At 42.3% G+C, this 18851-nt stretch overlaps 1 protein-coding gene across 1 annotated transcript in view; it reads left to right on the forward strand.

Annotated features, from left to right (window-relative positions):
• The window catches only part of fbn1 (fibrillin 1), an 88138-nt gene extending 69745 nt beyond the window's left edge, over positions 1-18393 (forward strand). The window contains exons 49-65 of the mRNA XM_079555138.1: positions 1155-1280; positions 5242-5397; positions 5574-5633; positions 6132-6251; positions 6334-6453; positions 6534-6656; positions 7561-7692; positions 8296-8421; positions 9347-9553; positions 10190-10315; positions 10607-10729; positions 12798-12914; positions 14113-14241; positions 14437-14556; positions 14851-15082; positions 16269-16440; positions 16588-18393. Coding sequence (XP_079411264.1) covers positions 1155-1280; positions 5242-5397; positions 5574-5633; positions 6132-6251; positions 6334-6453; positions 6534-6656; positions 7561-7692; positions 8296-8421; positions 9347-9553; positions 10190-10315; positions 10607-10729; positions 12798-12914; positions 14113-14241; positions 14437-14556; positions 14851-15082; positions 16269-16440; positions 16588-16974 — 2576 coding nt within the window. The 3' untranslated portion in view covers positions 16975-18393. The remainder of the gene's footprint in view (positions 1-1154; positions 1281-5241; positions 5398-5573; positions 5634-6131; positions 6252-6333; positions 6454-6533; positions 6657-7560; positions 7693-8295; positions 8422-9346; positions 9554-10189; positions 10316-10606; positions 10730-12797; positions 12915-14112; positions 14242-14436; positions 14557-14850; positions 15083-16268; positions 16441-16587) is intronic.
• The last annotated feature ends 458 nt before the right edge of the window (positions 18394-18851 follow it).

Below are 18851 nucleotides of genomic sequence, written 5' to 3' on the forward strand. Positions count from 1 at the left end.
AAGCTCAATAACGACAGCAGTGTTTCTAGTCGAATGAGAATCTTCAACAAACATCTCCAAAACAGTATTTCCTCTCCTTTAAATTACTTTTAACTAACCCTCCACAAGCAAAATCCCAAATCACCTCACACATAAGAGTTGTCTCCCCCTTGTCCTGTCTTCTTGGATTACTCCTCTGGGTGGGTAGCGCCCCTCTCTCTCTCACATGGGACCAGCCCGGAGCTCTCGGGTTGTTTATTCACTGATGAAGAGATATTTCACAGACTTCATCACATTCCTGCCCTAAAGTCCGTTCAGGGAAACCGGGAGGAGCTGTGATACTTTTTAGGGCAGTTTTACAAGAGCTGCAACTGGACATCAACTTGCTGAATCGCTTATAATATGCGATATCCAGGATGCTATATCCACATCAAAAACATACTCATTTAGGGATACAGTGTTAAACAGTGTTAGTTATGCTGCAAAAATACCAAAGCTAAAGTTGAAGTGAATGAGTTTAAAGTTTAAACCACATAATCAATGTAAATGATTGTGTAGCAGTTAATGCAGTATCTATATTGCAAGAAACAAGTTATTTTGAAAGTTAAAGCCACGCTTTTCGTCATGACTTAAGTTCAGTTGTAGGTTGGTTTTTAAAGGGTTTCCACAAGGCATTAAAACAATTGGGTAAAAATGATGGCCTTCAATGTCTTTACACGGCCTTGAATTCAAACTGAATCAAAAGGGGTACAAAAATGTACAAATGTAATCTGCCTATTTAACATGTAATCAAAACGATATTTCTCCCATTACGCAGCACCGACTCCAGCCCATGTGTTTTAGATAACCGCCTCCCCTGCTTTATCTCATCTACAGCCTGACACAATGGGATGACTTCACTGCAGTAGCTATGACAATATGTGTTTGCTTCACTGATTCGCTGACATTGGGTGGTCCTATTAGCAGTGGATTTGACCTAATAATGTCAGCATCGATGGCAAGTCAAGGGCCTAATCTGTTTCTATGTTCAGCCAATGTGTCGATTTGAAATGGCACGTGTTGATTTTTTTTCATTATGTATTGCATACCGTGGTCGACAAATATCTTCAAAGGATCGAAAATGTTCCCAGTTTATAATCTTTATAAACGTTATTCCCGATTTCCTTGCATTTCAGACATCGACGAGTGCTCCCAGTCTCCTGAAATGTGCTTGTTTGGCACCTGCTCCAACACCGAGGGCAGCTTCACCTGCATTTGCCCCGAAGGCTTCAAACTCTCCTCCTCCGGGCGAAGATGCTTGGGTAATCATTCAGTTTATTCAGACATTTAAACATTTCTTGTGTTAAGAGAGGAAACAGAATACATGAAGGCTGAAATGGAATAAGCAGACGACCAAAGCTTACTACACCTATCCCAGCATATTTTACAAAAGAGAAAAAGAAACGGCTGGCATTGTCTGATGTCTGATGTTTTGCAATTCTTCCTTTCAGTTTTTCACATTTCTCTAGTTCATCATCATCATTTTATTTTGCATATTTAGCAGCCATTAATAATAAATAGCATCTGTAAATTCCCAAAAACGTATATTCTGACTACTCTTAGTATTCTTTTAATGTGTTCGACAAGTAACAAGTATAGTTTTGACTTCAAGATTTTCTCCCAAATCTAAAAGCTTCTCGACTGGAAAGGTTACAGCCTTTAGGCCAGTGTAAAGCCTCATTTGAAAGCTAAGACCTACAGAACTCATCTAAGCTTCTTCCTGGTTGTTGTTTCGATGCATTTTTATCTCATTTTCATTGTTTTTTTTCTGTGTTTTTCCACATTTTTCCACATTTTTGTCACATTTTTGTCACATTTTTATTGCTTTTTTTGTCGTATTTTTTGCCACAGTTTCATTTTCAATTCTTTTTGGAAGTGTTTTGGCGGCATTTAGTTTTTTAGTGTAATGTAACCACAAAAATGTGACCAAGACAAAAAAAAAGCAACAAAATAACGTGACGAAAACACAACCAAGAACGTGACAATCATAGCGAGCAAAAAGCTTAGATTAGTTTTCTGGGTCTTAGCTTTCAAATTCGCTGGCCTATAGACTGCAAGCTCCAGTCGAGAAGCTTCTAGATTTGGGTAAAGATGAACTGGAGAAAATGCTCTCGGTTAAGGCGAGGGTTAAGAGCTTAAAACACTGACGACAGGTAGCCAAGTCCAAATGCTTTATGTTGATAACCCATTGCAGAAATAGCCTTGTGTTGGTTTCTTATTGGACTAATTAAAACATTTTGAACAGTTAGATCCCGTTATCTATTTCACCTTTCCGAAAAAGTGTAGTTTCATTTTCTTTCAGCCCTGTATGGTACAAACTTGGGCGACACCAGCTCTGACGTTAGAAATGAGTTTAGTCTGGCTTTGAGTGCAAGTGAAGACCCAGCAGCGTATCCCACGTCCAGCTGGTTCCATTTGACCACTAGTGGCTCCGAGGAGATTTTTGTGTGTGTGTGTGTTTGTACGGGCCTTTTAAAGTGGGGCGCGCTCATGTCTGTGTTAGCATTGTAACAGGGAGTTCCCCCGTTAGCCTCTTCAGAATGCCATGACATCATTGAGTTAGTGCATTTACGGCACTCTCTCTCAGGAGGTAAGGGTCAGTGGAGTAGATTAACATGAGGTATTTGGGTGGAGAGCGGACGACATGTGCAAGCGGTGAGATCAAGTCGACTTTCCAAGTGGGACGACGTTTTGTGTGGAAACGCCAGGATTTAGGAACGATAATGTGGCTTCAAGCATGTAGACAGTTAGACAGGTAGAGTCAAATGCAATCACAAGTCGTGTTATAAGTCATTTATTAGCAGTAAGTTATCCGTAATAGCCCTCGCTAACTATAGCACAAACTATTAGGCACTGGAAGAGCCATGAATGATGATGCTGCTCATTCTTCCATTCAAGGGACAATGGGTACTTCCTCTCAAGCTACTACAACTTTTTGTTTATTCATAAAGAGTAACAAATACTTTTAGTGTCATACAGTCAAAATATTTAGCATGGTGCTTCGCCTCTATATGGAAGAAGATGAATGAATGGTTTGCAAATGCTCACCAGGTTTGCACTATTTGGGAGACAAAAAAAATAATTTCAAGCTCAATTTCAAGAAACTTAAATGTTTTAAAATCAATTTTCAGTAATCACTTTGCTCGGTTAAAACATGTACAGGAGCATTTGATTTTTGAAAAAAGACTGAAAAGTGAATTGCTTAAGTAATGCAAGAATGACATGCATTCAACCTCTTAACCCCCGACCCGAACCGAGCAAATTGTCTCCAGTTCAGCTTCCCCCAAATCAAAAGCTTCTTGAAAAAAGTGTCAAAATAGCGGCAAAAAGGAGATGAAAACGACAATGAAAATGCAACAAAAACGTGACAAAAATGTGTGATGAAAACACAAAGAAAAGTAACAAAATTGCAACGAATATGCAACCATAACATCACAAAAAGAGCAACAAAAAGCAGCAAAAGAGTAACAGAAAAGTGACGAAAACGAACAAAAAATCTGTTTAGATCAGGTTTCAAATGAGGCGTTACACTGGCCTACAGGCTGTAACTCTGTTAACCAAAATGAGCTTGGTTAAGGTGGGGGTTAAGAGGTTCATAAAAGTCTAAGCTACAGGGTTGCCAGGTTTTATACACGATATTTATCAATGGCAAGATATTATTTTGTTGTTTTCAGACGTCATGTACATAAATATTTGTAGCTTTTGCATTTAGCTACCTGCAACCATTACAATTTGAATTTGATTTAGTATAATCGCAGCCGCATATATGGGATCAGAGATTACTTACTGATCACCAAAACGTATAGAAGTAGTTGAAGGAGTGCTTTGCAGACGCACACTACAACCTTATGCAAATAAAAGCTAAAGTCGCTAAACGCCTGCACATGTCCCTCTGATGTGCACACAGTTGAACGAGCCTTGTACCAGATGCTTTGGGCTAATTTTTGTGTGACAGAAAGTCAAACACACTAAGCATGCGGCCGAGTGTACATAGGCCTTCCCCAGACCACTGCAAACCAGCTGGGTAACGGGGGTCCATAAATCTCGCCGTGAAAAAGGCTGACAAATCAAGTTTTTATGGAGCTCCGAAACACGACACTCATCGGCTTTCCCTCCTTTGGGCCCAGGTGTTGCCTTTTGAGCCAGGTGTGGAGAGCTACAGTGGGCAGGAGGATTATTTGTACAGTATTTTGTGAAGGCTGCAGCTAACATGTGCTTCTCATTTCAACAAGTCGGTCCGGGAAAAATCGACTTTGCTGCGCAGAAAGGCCTGGCAAATACCAAGCGCTGACTCGAAATAATTAGTCAACCACTTTTCCTCAGAAGTGCAAAATACTTAACTATTATTTACTCTCAAAATGTTGGAAAATGACGATGATTCATTTGGGGTCGTTTCTCAGCTTTCCTGGACATTTAGTCAGCTCTCAGAAGTAAAATGAATTTTCGTTTTCCCAACATGTTATTATAAAGCAATACAAAACTAACACTGAAGTGCTGAAGTTTTGTAGGGCACTGGCTCAAAATTTATATTTGGAGACTATAAAGGAAAGCAATTATTAAAAACATGAATAAGTGTTTTGTATAGGTCAATACAAGCATGCCATTTCCTGTGTGGCTATTGGTTGTAGGCTTTGAAATAAGGTTAAAGAAGAAAAAACACGCACATCCAGTCTGAATAGTGTGCAGGACCAAAGTGGACTATAGAGCTGAAAAAGAAAAAGAAAAAAGTCCGCACAACTAAGTAGCTCTTAGCTCTTAGCCCTTCCTCATGTCTGAGGAAGGGCTCAGGCCCGAAACGTTACACGGTGTAAGTCATTAAATAACTTTTCTGGGAGCTACTTAGTTGTGCGGACTTTTTTCTTTTTCAGGCTTTGAAATAAGCCCTTCAGAAAATGGTGTGAAATTATCTTGTTTTGTTTCATACGCTTGAAAAAGAATGAAGTGTTTCTTTGGTTGTAAAAGGTTTTCTAATTGGATGAAGCCAGAGCCAGTGGTATGTGAAGATGCAGCTGTGCTTGGAGAGTAGAATAAAGCTTGGCCAAAACAAAAAAGGATGAAAACTGATGCTGCGATATGTCCAAGTGTGCACAGCGCTGCATGTCAAAACGACTTCCACAAAAGAATTGAAAATGCATTCATCCCATCTGTCAAAATGTCAAAGCTGTCAAGTGAAATTACTTTGCCGACATTTTCCCAATAATTCCATTATTCTCTGCTCCTTAGATATACGCGTGAACTACTGCTACACCAAGTTCGAGAACAGCCGCTGTCAGGCTCCGAAGGCCCAGAACACGTCGAAGGCGGAGTGTTGCTGCACTATGATGGCTGGACAAGGCTGGGGCAACCCCTGCGAGCTCTGCCCCACCAAAGCCGACAATGGTGATACAATCTCATTCGACCATACACGGGTTTACAGACATCACATTTATCTTCTTCCAACAGCTTAGTGTAGTTATTCCATTAATCATTTTGTAATAAATGTCTTCAAACTTTGCTTCTCTAACTGTGCAATTTAGGAATTCATGGTGACACCTTGTTTTAATGTTTCTTTTCAGAATCGTACCTACAGTTATGTCCGAATGAGGGCTATCAACAAGGCCCAGATCACCCTGTAGGTATGTGCCTATTGAAACCGCTTTGTGATTGAACTAACTGAAGAATGCATTCCCTTGAGAGAATTCCCATATTGAACACTATAAATACAGATACAGATGACAGCACGTCATACTGGTTGGCTTAGCAAGTGTTGTATGGAACTTAATATTTCCTTCCCTCTTTTGGCTAACTCTGGCTATCAGCACACACCAATAAAGTCCAAAGTCCTTATAGAAGTGATAAACCAACACTCTGATGTAGCATGAAGCTAACGTTAGCATTATGGTTAGCATTCCCTGTTTTATGACCACATTTGGGCCATTGAGCCACATTGTCCTTCTCCATGTGTCATATCATGGATTTTTATGTGGTAGATAATGTACATCTATAATTTAGCATTTGTTTAAGTAGCTGGTGAAAGAGTAGTTCTTTTTCCTCTTTGATTCCCCTCTCGAACGTAAACATTTGTGGCCGTTCCCAAAGATGCCGTTTGTATCAGTCAAGTTTTTCTCTTGCAGATATTGATGAGTGCCTGAACAACCCTTGTATGAACGGCCAGTGCATCAACACAGACGGCTCTTTCCGCTGTGAGTGTCCCATGGGCTACAGCCTGGACACCTCCGGAGTCACCTGTGAGGGTAAGGGTTCCTGAGACCTATTTATCAAATCGCTAGGCATCTTCCTGATCAATTGAGTTTATATGTTTCTCTCTTTCTCCAGACACCAATGAGTGCGACATCGGCAATCCGTGTGGAAACGGAACATGCACAAACGTGATTGGGGGCTTTGAGTGTGCGTGCGACGATGGGTTTGAGCCCGGGCCTATGATGACCTGTGAAGGTATGAGAGAGTTTTAAGTAGTGTCAGTTCTTTGGTCAACAGAGGTAACCAAGCGACTGTTTCTTTTTTTTTCTGTGCAGACATCAACGAGTGCGCCCAGAACCCACTGCTGTGCGCCTTCCGCTGCGTCAACGTCATCGGCTCCTACGAGTGTAAATGTCCCACGGGTTACATTCTGCGCGAGGACAAGAGGATGTGCAAAGGTGATTTATTTTAGTGAATGGCTAACTGAGATGATGCTGTGGTTTGCGCTCTCTTGGAGTTTGGATAAACTTTTTACAGTTACATTTCGATCTGTAATTTACCACGTTGCACTGTGTTTTGCCCCCCAAAAATTAGGATCTTACTAATAAACCACTCAAAGACTCTAAAGTGCACGTCCTGGAAAAAGTCCTGACTAATATATACAGTCTGATTCTTCATTAAAGTTACATAACACGTATCGTAGTGCTAATGCTATCTTAAAACGCTCTCTGGACGAGCCGCTGTTTACATTGGGCTGCATTTGGTGAGCTGCGTGTCCATGGAAACGCTTGTATTTGCAGGGGAGTGGGCAGACAGCAGGGAAATCTCACTGTCAAAAATGGTCCTTGTTTATGTAACAGCTGTAAACAGACCTCCATAGCTCCATTTCGTCTTTAGCCAGAAGACCTGTCTGTGTTACATCACTTGCACTGACATAACGGGACTCGTGCGCTGAGGTCCGGCGGCCAGTTTTTCAAGTGTCTCGATCAGTGGCTCTCAAACGTTTCGCACCAAGTTCCACCTCCTAAAATATTTGGCTTGTTTCAAGTACCACCAGGACAAGACCGAGACCTAGTGCAGACTGACTAGGTCTAAGAAGGGGATAAGTAGATCTAACGTTGGCATAAATTATGACTTAACTGGATGGAAAAAGGTATAAACCAAGAGAAAACCTAACTTTAATGGCCTATACCCATTTTGTTGGAGTAAAATCTGAACTGTTAGTTGTGGTCTAATCTCATTCCTTACTTTCCATCTTTCACAATATGCTATCCTGTCTAATGAAAACAACAAACACATTTTTCCCATGTGCAGCATTTAAACTAGGCTTTGGATAACATGTTATTTTCCCCCCTCCTTTAGACCAGAATGAGTGTGAGGACGGTATAGACGACTGTGCCAGCAGAGGAATGGCCTGTAAGAACTTGATTGGGACTTACATGTGCATCTGTGCGCCTGGGTACATGAAGCAGCCCGGAGGAGACCGATGCATTGGTGAGAAATTTACCGTTAACAAATGTTACTGTGTCTTATCGATAACAAGGACGAAATCACATCTAACTTCATTGACATAGCAATGAAAATCAACAGAAATACAAGAATAGTAAAACAATTTGAGACGATTCATAGCTCTGTTGATCGGAAGTTTCACATCACAATACTACTAATGCCTTTTGCGAGTACTTTTAAATGTCTCTAGTACTAGTTAAGATATTCCTATGACTAGATTAATTGTCTATTGTTTTGTTTTTTTATCTAACTTGTGCAAATGTGCTCTTTGTGCTGTAAGTTTTTTGTGTTGTACATTAGGTTATCTAGTCTTTTACCTGAATATCATTGTAATTTTTGTGAAATGAAAATATATGAAACTTTGATCTCCATCACTTAGAAGTGACTGGTAAAATTAGGGCATCTCAATAAGTACATTTTAAAAACATTTCCTTATATTATATTATATTGTACATTTCCTTTTATTTAGATGCTCAGAGTTGCGCTATGTGACCCATCTAACTATCAAAATGAAATTGGTGATTTAGTAAACTAGTGGACGAGCTAAATGCTTAAGTTAGTTCACTTGAATCTTCATTTTTGTTACAGACCTGAACGAGTGCACGGCCAAACCAGGCACCTGTAAGAACGGCCGCTGCGAGAACACGGTGGGAAGTTTCCGCTGCAAATGTGACCAAGGGTTCGTCTCCAACCCCACACAGACCGAGTGCCTTGGTACGTACCCTTAACAACCAGTCTTCGTGGTTCGCCTGATAGTGTGTAGTATAGTATATTCAGCTTTGGTTTTGTTTGTCACTGTTTGTTACCCTTATTCTGTCACTGCTTCTTCCTGGCTATCTCCATTGTCTTGTTTGCTGAGGCCACTGACCAACAGAGGCATAGCTGGCTTTTCTCTTATATGTGACTAGGCATATGGACAGTGCATGTGGAATTAAACTATGAAATATCACCTTCTTGGGACCCAACAAGAAATAATGTTAACAACATAAATATCATAAACACTTTGATCTTAATCACTTAATAACAGCGTTACATAGTCTAGAAGAAATGCAGCAGTCAGTGTGGGTCAATACAAGAATGGCTTTGTCAGGATTTTGTCACAGCTTGACTTTTGCTTGACTCTCTTTCTCCGACATCATTTCCTGTCTGACTCTTCAGTATCTCGGCCTTGATATGAAGGGGTAAACTGGGTGAGAAAACCACTGAAACTGTGGAATCTCTGACTTGGAGAAATCCTATCTCACCTCACAGACTTTTGGTGGTTGAGTTTATCTGGGTCTGTCTAGACCTCTTGAACCTGGTCCTGCAGTATCAGGGTGGGTCTCATGTCTCTTCTCACTCTTCACATCCGGGCCGATAACCGGGGATATCCAAGTCTTAACCGCGACTAAACTTATCATAACCCAATTCTCAGTTAGATTCTCTGAGTCATGAGTAACAAATGCTTTTAAAGATGAAGTGTGCGGCTACCTGTCCGACCTGAATCTATGGCTGAACAATTCAGATCTGTCCCTGGTGTTTGGAATGAGTTTGAACTATCTTGAGTAGTGTCTTCCTAGACCATGTGGGGCCTGAATGGGTTTTCTTTGTGTACTTGTTATTTCTCCATCAACACTCTTTTCCTCCTCCGTACCTGCAGATAATCGAGAGGGTTTCTGCTACACTGAGGTGCTGACCACGCTGTGCCAGATGACATCCAGTAACAGGGTCATGGTCACCAAATCTGAGTGCTGCTGCGACGGAGGGAGGGGCTGGGGCAACAACTGCGAGCTGTGCCCTCTCCCCGGGACCACGCAGTACAAGAAGATGTGTCCACAGGGACCCGGATACACCACGGACGGGAGAGGTACAGCAAATCTGTAGACGCTCACTCTAAACATTTGTCTCAAAGCAAATAATGTTAATACTCCCGTATTGGCAAAAATACAACAAGGAAGTGCATCAACGGAATATAGTAGCGTTTCCTGCGCATTGAAAAAAAAAAAGCTGCGGCTTGTCTTCTTAAAGAGAAAACCACAAATCCAAATGCTGCAGTGTGTACTGTAAACAAAACACTACTGGTGATAAATCGTTCAGTGGGTGAAAAATGGCCTCCAGACATTTAGGAGTTGTAAAGGAAATGCCCCATAAATTATGACTTAAACTGCTCCAACTCGAGTCTTTAAACCTTTCCCGATTAGTCTTTAAATCATATCTTAAGACACTTATGCAGACTAGCACTTGATATTCTTCACCTCCTGAATGTTGTGGGACACAAAGCCACGTATATTTATTAATGGGATAATCGGAGTAATCACAATATGATGCAATATTCACACTGCAAGAAGCCACAGTAGACTCACTGAGTAGCTTTGGGTAATAGTTTCTATTATGCATATTCTTCACCATAAGCACTTTTTGCATCTTCTGTATGTCGTTAGACACAGATACATTTTGTTTGATTGATAGAGTGATAATATTTATTGTATTTTTCCTCTGTCAGACATTGACGAGTGTCGTGTGATGGGAAACCTTTGTAAGAATGGACAGTGCATCAACACTCTGGGCTCCTACAGCTGCACCTGCAAACAAGGCTACACCCCTGACATCAGCGGGACGCAGTGTGTAGGTAAGAATCCAGGTCTAAACCAAGTCTTAACGTCGACACCTGCAGACTGGGCTTCGGTCGGTGCGTGGGTCGGACCTCAGCACTTAAACTTTATGGACAATTTTACTGCCCATTCCTCCCTGTGTCATTCATGACTTCTTGTAAAGGAACCTCACAGTTTGTGGGTGGACTTAGCCACACAGCAGATCCTCTCTGCCTGCTCCATCAGCTCCTCATGAGGAATTTCTGGCCCTGAGATCAAAGTCTGTGTCTGTCTCACCCATCTCTGTCTGTGTCTGTCTCTGTCTGTAGATGTGGACGAGTGTATCCAGGCTCCTAAGCCCTGTAACTTCATCTGTAAGAACACGGAGGGGGGGTATCAGTGCTCCTGTCCACGAGGGTACATCCTACAGGAGGACAGCAAGAGCTGCAGAGGTAACCTCACAAACACACACTCATCCTGGTTAGTGAGTCGGCCTGATCTTGTGTTTCTAAACGCAGACTGTGGACTAGACTTTGCGCTCTGTACAATCTTCTGCGTCGTACCTAGCACAGTTAGTGTGATGGACAGTCAGACACCCATGTTATCTACAGCAGTGGCCCCTCCCTCCCACAGACTGTTCCAGACCTGAATATCTTCTGCTACTGCGCGTGGCAGTGGGTTGTGGGGGTTTGCATGTGCTGGTGTTTTGATCACTATTCTGTGACGTGGTATTTGCCCTGTGCTCTGTAACACAGCGGTAGAGCGGGACCCATCAATATATTCTCTCTCTCCGGACATGGACTGTGGGAGAAATAGTTGGTAGTTTGTCCTGCAAAAGCTTAATAACATGAGTGATGTTAAAGGGACTAGATGCACCTTCTATATTAAACTCGTGCATGACGGCACTTCGGACCCGAATTAACACCTTATTGAGTGACAGTGCAGGATTTTAGAGGAAGTTGTGGTGAATATGTCTGGGCTCATTCTACACAGGACATTGTTGAAACATGTAGGGGGAGGAAAATACTTCATTTTAACATTTTTAAACTCCGTATAGTCCCTTTAATGTAAGAGCAGAGTGAAGATAATGCTGCAAACACTCGTTGTGGTCAACGCTGCTTGTAGCACAGAACACCTCAGCATTGTGTGTGCGCAAGAAACTTGAATGTAGTGAGTGAGTGAGTGGTTGGTAGTGGCCGGAGGGGCCAATGGCGCAGACTGGTAACCCGCTTCTGTCAGTCTACCCCAGGGCAGCTGTGGCTACTATAGTTAATAACCACCACTGAAAATGGAGTGAATGAATAATTCATGAAATTGTGAAGCAACTTTGAGCGTCTGGAAAAGCGATATATAAGAGTAATGCATTATTATTATTATTAACTTCGTCTTGAGCAATGCTATTGCTGCGCAAGGCATCGGGCCCAGTGTCTTCAAACTTCTCTTACAAAGTGAAAATCCAATAGTGGGTAGATTATTTTGTCACCCAATTCAAACGCAAAATGATATAAGTAAACTATTATCCCTGTAGACTTTGTACTTGTAAAAACTCATGTTATTCTAACCATAGAAATCACAGAAATGCAGTTAGCCTGCTCCTACAAAGTCGAACCTGTGTGAACTGAGCGAGCTATCCCCTTACAAATTAATGGTGAAGCCAGTTTCATTGCATTTATATCATTTCTGAAGAGGTTTGTGGCCATTGAATGTGTATCCCACCAGAAACTTAACTGAATATGATTTGGCATTTAGCTCAGAGGCCACTTTTAACCATCTGTGCGTTCATTACTGAGTTCTAACAAGGCTTTGACATCACCTAAATGTTGCCAATGGTTGGTTCCAGTCAAGGATATCAAGGACATACTTTTGTTTTTATCCTTGGGTTGTCTTTGATCAAAAATAGCAGTTTAGTTGTAGAGAAACGCCACAGTCTCCGCCTAAGGTTCATATTTTCATAAACTCAGACAGGACTGAGCTCTGGATGCGTTTCTTCTGGTCAGACACTGAACATCTGGAGCTGTCTCTGTGTCGGCTCTGTTTGCGAGTCTAAACAACTGTTGTTCATATTTCAGACGCTCTTTCATCTTTGTTTACAAAAATGTTAGTTCCTCTCCTCACTCCCCCTTTGTACTTCCTCAGTCTGTGTCATCTCCAGGTCAAAGACAGAGAGGAACATAGAGTCACCATGATGCAGTGATTACAAGAACATTTCATTTAACTACGCATCCACTTTGATTTTCCATTGACCATAAACCTTGCAACCAGCCTTTTAGGTTTTAGAATAAAGGGCGGATGAATGGGAGAACCAAAAATAACTCAATTGACTATTACTTACAGCAAGATATATTCTTTAAAATTGCTGTTCAGAAATTGGCTGCCACCAAGTGAAACGCACAAATGGTTGGCAAAATAAGAGCTAGGTTTTTCAGATTTAGTGATTGTTGTCTGCCTGCATAGATAGGACAGAGCAGATGTTTTGTTTTGACAAAATAAATATGCAAACAAACAAACTCTCTTTTTCAGATCTGGATGAGTGTTCGACGAAGCAGCACAACTGCCAGTTCCTGTGCGTTAACACCATCGGCGGCTTCACCTGCAAATGCCCTCCAGGCTTCACACAGCACCACACGGCCTGCATCGGTGAGTACAAACCTAACTTTTCAATAATGTTTCCATGTCAGAAACATACCTGCAGTAGTATGCAACTTCACGATTAATTAGTTACATAAGGTTTAGTAAAAAAAAAGGAATCAAAATTAATCGCACTTCACTTTCAACACTCTTTTCTACTCTTTATTTCCTGCAGACGTCGTTTAGGCACAAACGACGCGTAAAGGCAAAAACAATTTGACTGTTAAACTTGTTAATTCACACAGTTAAGCACCGACATAAACCTATTTAAAAAGATCATTCTCCACAAAGTGTTTGAAATGTCACACAGGCCTCACATCTCCAAAAACAAAGAAGCATCTAAAATATACCTCTAAAAATAAATACAACCCCTAAATAAATTATGCTTGAATGCGATTAATTGCGATTAATGAATTACAAAGGCCATAAAGAGTACCACCACTAATATTTCTATCCATCCATCCATCTTCTTCCACTTGTCCGTTGCCGGGTCGTGGGGGCAGCTGTTGGAGCTGCCCAAATCACATTGCACCAGCCCCTTATGGCTCCTCCTGCAGGTGGTGGGTCCACAGAAGGACGGCCTGTTGGTCTCTCATAAGGGGCTTCTGAACCGCTTTGTCCGACCCGTCACCTAGGACCTGTTTGCCCTGGGAGACCCTACCAGGGGCACGAAGCCCCAGACAACAGAGCCCCTAGGATCATGCGGGTGCTCAAAACCCTCCACCACGTTAAGGTGGCGGTTCCAGGAGGGGACTAATATTTATATATAATATATTATTATATATGTACTATTATTATATATGTACTATTATTATAAAGAAAACACAAAGCTGTCATTTATAAAACTCACAATCCACTCCCGGGCCAGTTCTGAGCAGATCTGTGCTCTAAAAATGTGTTCCTTAGGTGTTGTCATTTTGCCAGGATGCCATTAGCTGAAAGTGAAAGCCTGTTTACACCATTTTTTCATTCTTCATCCTGCTTCTTACTGCCGTTTCTTTACATAGACATTGCAACTGATAAATGTAACAGTAAGTCATAACATTGTTTTTCAACCTCCACTGAGCACTCAAAGATCTGCATACTGTACACAACCGACACAAAATCATTCTGTTCTATTGCACACATAACCGAACTCCCATTGGATTCAAAACCTTTTTTTAAGAATGCACACACTAAATATAGTTTCCTCCGCTCCTCTTCACAGACAACAATGAATGCGCCTCTGACCCCAATCTGTGCGGCTCAAACGGCATGTGCCAGAACACTCCCGGCAGCTTCAACTGTGACTGCCAACGCGGCTTCACCCTGGACTCCAACGGACAGAGCTGCGAAGGTCAGAAAATGCTTTGCCGTTGACTTTTTGCTCCTCTTAAAATGAGTGGGCGATTTGGCCACATTGACAGTGTTAAGTTGTCAGGAGGAAGCTTCGCCCACCTCAAAACCCGCTCTGAAAGTTCCCTTCACAATCCCAAACTGCCCCGAATGCATGACTCTTCTCTGCCATGACACGCACCTTCTTCCTGTGCAGATATGGACGAGTGCGACGGGAGCCACAGATGTCAACACGGGTGTCAGAACCTGGTGGGAGGATACCGCTGCAGCTGCCCTCAGGGATACCTCCAGCACTACCAGTGGAACCAGTGCGTAGGTAAGCCCGAATCGAGACAACAATTCACTCTGTCATGATATAATTGAGTGGTCCCCAACGTTTTTATTGTGGTTACTGATGATTTGGATAACTATAGTGAACTAAGACTGTTGACACCAATGTCCAGGATGAAGTGCATTCATGTGTTGATGTTTTGGCCACGTATTAAAAATAAAACATCCCTTAATCAAACCCCTCAACAATTGCCTGCATAACAGCATTTCCCAGCATTGTCCGTGCCCTTTCACTGCGCTGACGTGTGGTTTGTTTTCTTCCTGCGCCGCTCTGTCCCAGATGAGAACGAGTGCATGAATGCCCAGATCTGCGGAGGAGCTTCGTGCCACAACACACTGGGAAGTTTCCGTTGCCTGTGTCCCACCGGGTTTAACTACGAGCAGGGGTCCGGGGGCTGCTCTGACGTCAACGAGTGCTCCACCACTGCCAACCCCTGCAAGTTCGGCTGCTCCAACACCGATGGGGGCTACCTCTGTGGATGCCCCACCGGATATTACAGAGCGGGACAGGGGTGAGTGTGCCGATGTCTTGTCTGTGTGAAGTGGCTGCATAAAGAGTTGAAGACGATGATGAAAAGACATTGCAATTATTCCCTCAGTTCTGCTCTTATGGGTCCAAAAATGTCAGCATTTCACATGGCGGCTTTAAAAAGCAATAAAATACAACTGACTACAAAGAGGGGAATGTTACACTACCTGACCAAAAACTAAAAGAGGTCACACGCTCTAATAATTTTTTTAATGGGCCGCCTTTAGCTTTGCTTTCTCCAGCACTTCCCAGAGATTCCCAATGGGATGAAGATCTGGACTCTGTGGTTGCCTTCTATGTGTGAAAATGGTGTCTCGTGCTTCTTGAACTATTCTTTCGCAATGCAGCTGATCTCATTCTGTGAGCACGTAGTGTTTTAGACCAACTGCATTAACCCCACATCATAATGGTTAGTTACATCAAGGTGGCAACTTTTGTTTTCTTTCAGGCAGTTAATCAAAAGTAAAAAGTAGCCCCCGAAGCTTAAAGGGACTATAGGGAGTTTAAAAATGTTAAAAATATGTTTTTTCCTCCCCCTACATGTTCCAGCCATGTCCTAATGTGTAGAATGAGCCCAGACCTGTTCACCACAACTGCCTCTAAAATCCTGCACTGTCACTCAAAACGTTGTTACTTCGGGTCCGAATTGCCGTCATGCATGAGCTTAATATAGAAGGTACAGTTACACGTATGGCCAGAGATGGCAGCAGTGAGTATAAAATGGCCAACTTGCATCCTGCCCCTTTAAGTTCGGCGGTCTGATCCTAGCTCTGGCCAGTACCGGCCCAATAAATTCAGTTAGGTTTGCATGTGTGTTACATGTGTGTCTATTCGACCACATGTAAGGCACTTACTGAGAATGGAAACTGTTATTCTCAAAGCCTTGGTGCAAAACAATAGTGACCCTAATAATACTTAAGTGCAATTGAGTATAAAAAGGGGGGGGAAAGTTCAGCGGATGGTATCGATCACATGGGAGGTTCTGCCCAAACTATACTGAAAATTTTACTTCCACAAATATTGGCATACTGTAATTAGATATTAACGCAGTATGCAACACGCACACAAGAAGTCACATCTCTGTCTTTTTTAACATTAGATTAGGTTAGATTTGTCTGTCTGTCTCTTTGACCTTCTCTTAAACTTCTGTTTATGTGTTTGTTTGTCAGACACTGTGTTTCCGGGCTGGGCCTCTCTGGTGGGGCCTCTGCTCCTGAGGCTGAGGATGATGAGAACTCTCTGTCTCCTGAGGCCTGCTACGAGTGTAAGATCAACGGGATTCCCAAAAAGGGACGCCAGCGCCGCAGCACCAACGCCACAGGGGACGAATCTGACAATGAGGTGAATGTGAATGATTTTTAGAAAAAAGTACTTAAGGTCAATATGCAACAGAATCTAAACTAGTCAAAGGCAGCTGTAGATTGAGATGTTTAGTCTGAATTCATTTACTTGTACTGCATTTATTTGACTGTATATTTCTCTTTGCAGCTGCCTGACATTGAGCCGGTGAGCCTGGCCAGCGTAGACGTGGAGGACACTCTTCACTTCCACTTAAACATCAGCGACTTGACGAACAGGGCCCACATTCTGGAGTTCACCCCCGCCCTCTCCGCTCTCACCGACCACGTGCGCTACAGCATCGACTACGGCAACGACGACGGCCTCTTCAGGATCAACCAGCGGGACGGGGTCAGCTTCCTGCACCTGTCCAAGAAAAAGTCCCTCATCCCCGGGGCCTACTCCCTCCAAATCAGCAGCGTGCCTCTATACAAGAAGAAGGAGCTGGCGGAGCTTGAAGACAGCCACGATAAAGACTACCTCACTGGACAGCTCGGAGACGTACTGAAGATGAGGGTGCAAATTGTCCTGCATTAACCTGACATGGGGACAGTGATGCGGATGTTGCCGGCAGTTGCTAACCCAAAGAAACAACTTTTGTTTTAAAAAAAAAAATTGCCAAAGTTAATGTCTGAGGTTGGGCCAGAGTTTGCGGGACGTCTTGCTTTGCACCGACAGGGAAGACCTTTCCACCAAAGAGACTAAATACATGTTTTGTTGTTGTGAAGAAGGACTGCATTTTTCCATTGCCAAAGATGATTTCACATATTATACAATGGCGCACAACAGTGGGCGGGGATTTCTGATTCTGGATGTGCATTTCCCACTCACTTTTCCAGATAAACTTTTTGGAAGATGTGTATATTACAAGTTAGCGCTACGATGGAGTCTATGAGGAGCTGTGGGGTTTAACTTACCTTAACGCAATTGCATTTAAAAGTCAAAGAACCGCGTCAGTGACACCAAACATACTCGTAATGATCAGCTAGACACATAAATACCACTCCTGCAGTAGGTTATCAAATGGTCTGGTTTCCTGTCTATAGGAAAAAATGCACTTTACTTCCAGAACCAGAAGCCCCTGCAGACTTTTGTGCTCCATTCAGGGGCAACAAAGCTGAAAATTATAGCTTTTTTTTTTTTACATTTGGAAACGTCAGCTGTTGCTCTGTTAAGTGACCATATGTGGAATCGAGTGCTACTTTTCGAAAGGCGTGAGGACTGCAGAAAGCTCTATTTTAGAGTTTTCAGCCTGTTTTGAGATTCGCAGTAGTCTTAACAAATTCATTTCCTCTCCTCTCGTGACGGACTGAACCAACCTGGATACATTTTAGGCCTTCTTTGCTTATTATTTAATGGTAGATTTTTTTTTTTAAGGAGAGGAAAGGAATGCACTACGGACTATTGAGGTGTAGCTATGTTTGAGCTTGAATGCCTCCTACTGCCTATTTAAAACTATGCTTTCTATCTTTTTCTACTGACAAGGAAACTTCATATTAATTGGTGCTAGCAATGATACCAAGCAGATTTATGAATGCACTGTATTTCTTTATACACAGGTGGACAATCCCATTCGCCGCTGAGGAAAACTGTTCATGTCTTTGCAGCCGTAGCAGCTTCATAGCCTTTCCGCTCTTTCTATGTAAATTGTTTATACTGTAATAATCAATGCCACTTTTTAATCTATGAAGAATTGTAAACTAGAGGAGGCCTATTTGAACTGAGGGCCTTGTAATGGTGCTTATACGACCAACTACTTCCTTTTAAAACTGTGTATACATGCACACACATAGACACACAAACATTGATGATGCCAATCTCCATGAATTGTTGTGATGCACTGAGGTCTGCTGCACGGACCAAAACAATCTCCCACAATTCAGTGCTGCCTTTCCCCAGACCAGCCTGACACCAGTCTGTCTGAGGACCTAGTTGTACATTCACAATAAAACATACTTTTGGTCAAAGTGTATTTACTGTTGTCTTTATCTAGAGTCTAGGAGCGGTTTAAACTTCATGTCTTCTGAGAAATGTGCTTCAGTTCGGTAGAAAAGAAAATATTAATGAACATATACACAAATCTCGTCACACTTTCAGGCAAGTGGAGTGTCTTGCTCAAGGACACAATTACCATGCATTGGATTGAACGGAGGACGAACTGTCAGCTAGTGCGCAAATTCCCTGGGGTTCAATTCAGTATTTATCTTACTGTCTTTGGATTGGTGGGTAAATGCTCTAAGTCCAGATGTAAATAAGAATTCCTGACTCCTAACGTTATGAATGTTAATGCCTAATATGAACAAATGTGATGGTCTGTGTCAGCTTTGTAAACTCAGTTACTGGAGACTTTGACATATCCTGAACAATTATAAAATTACATTTGCACATAAGGGTCTGTCACTGTTTCATATATA

This window comes from Gobius niger (genome assembly GCF_951799975.1).
Source record: "Gobius niger genome assembly, chromosome: 4".
NCBI lineage: Eukaryota > Metazoa > Chordata > Actinopteri > Gobiiformes > Gobiidae > Gobius > Gobius niger.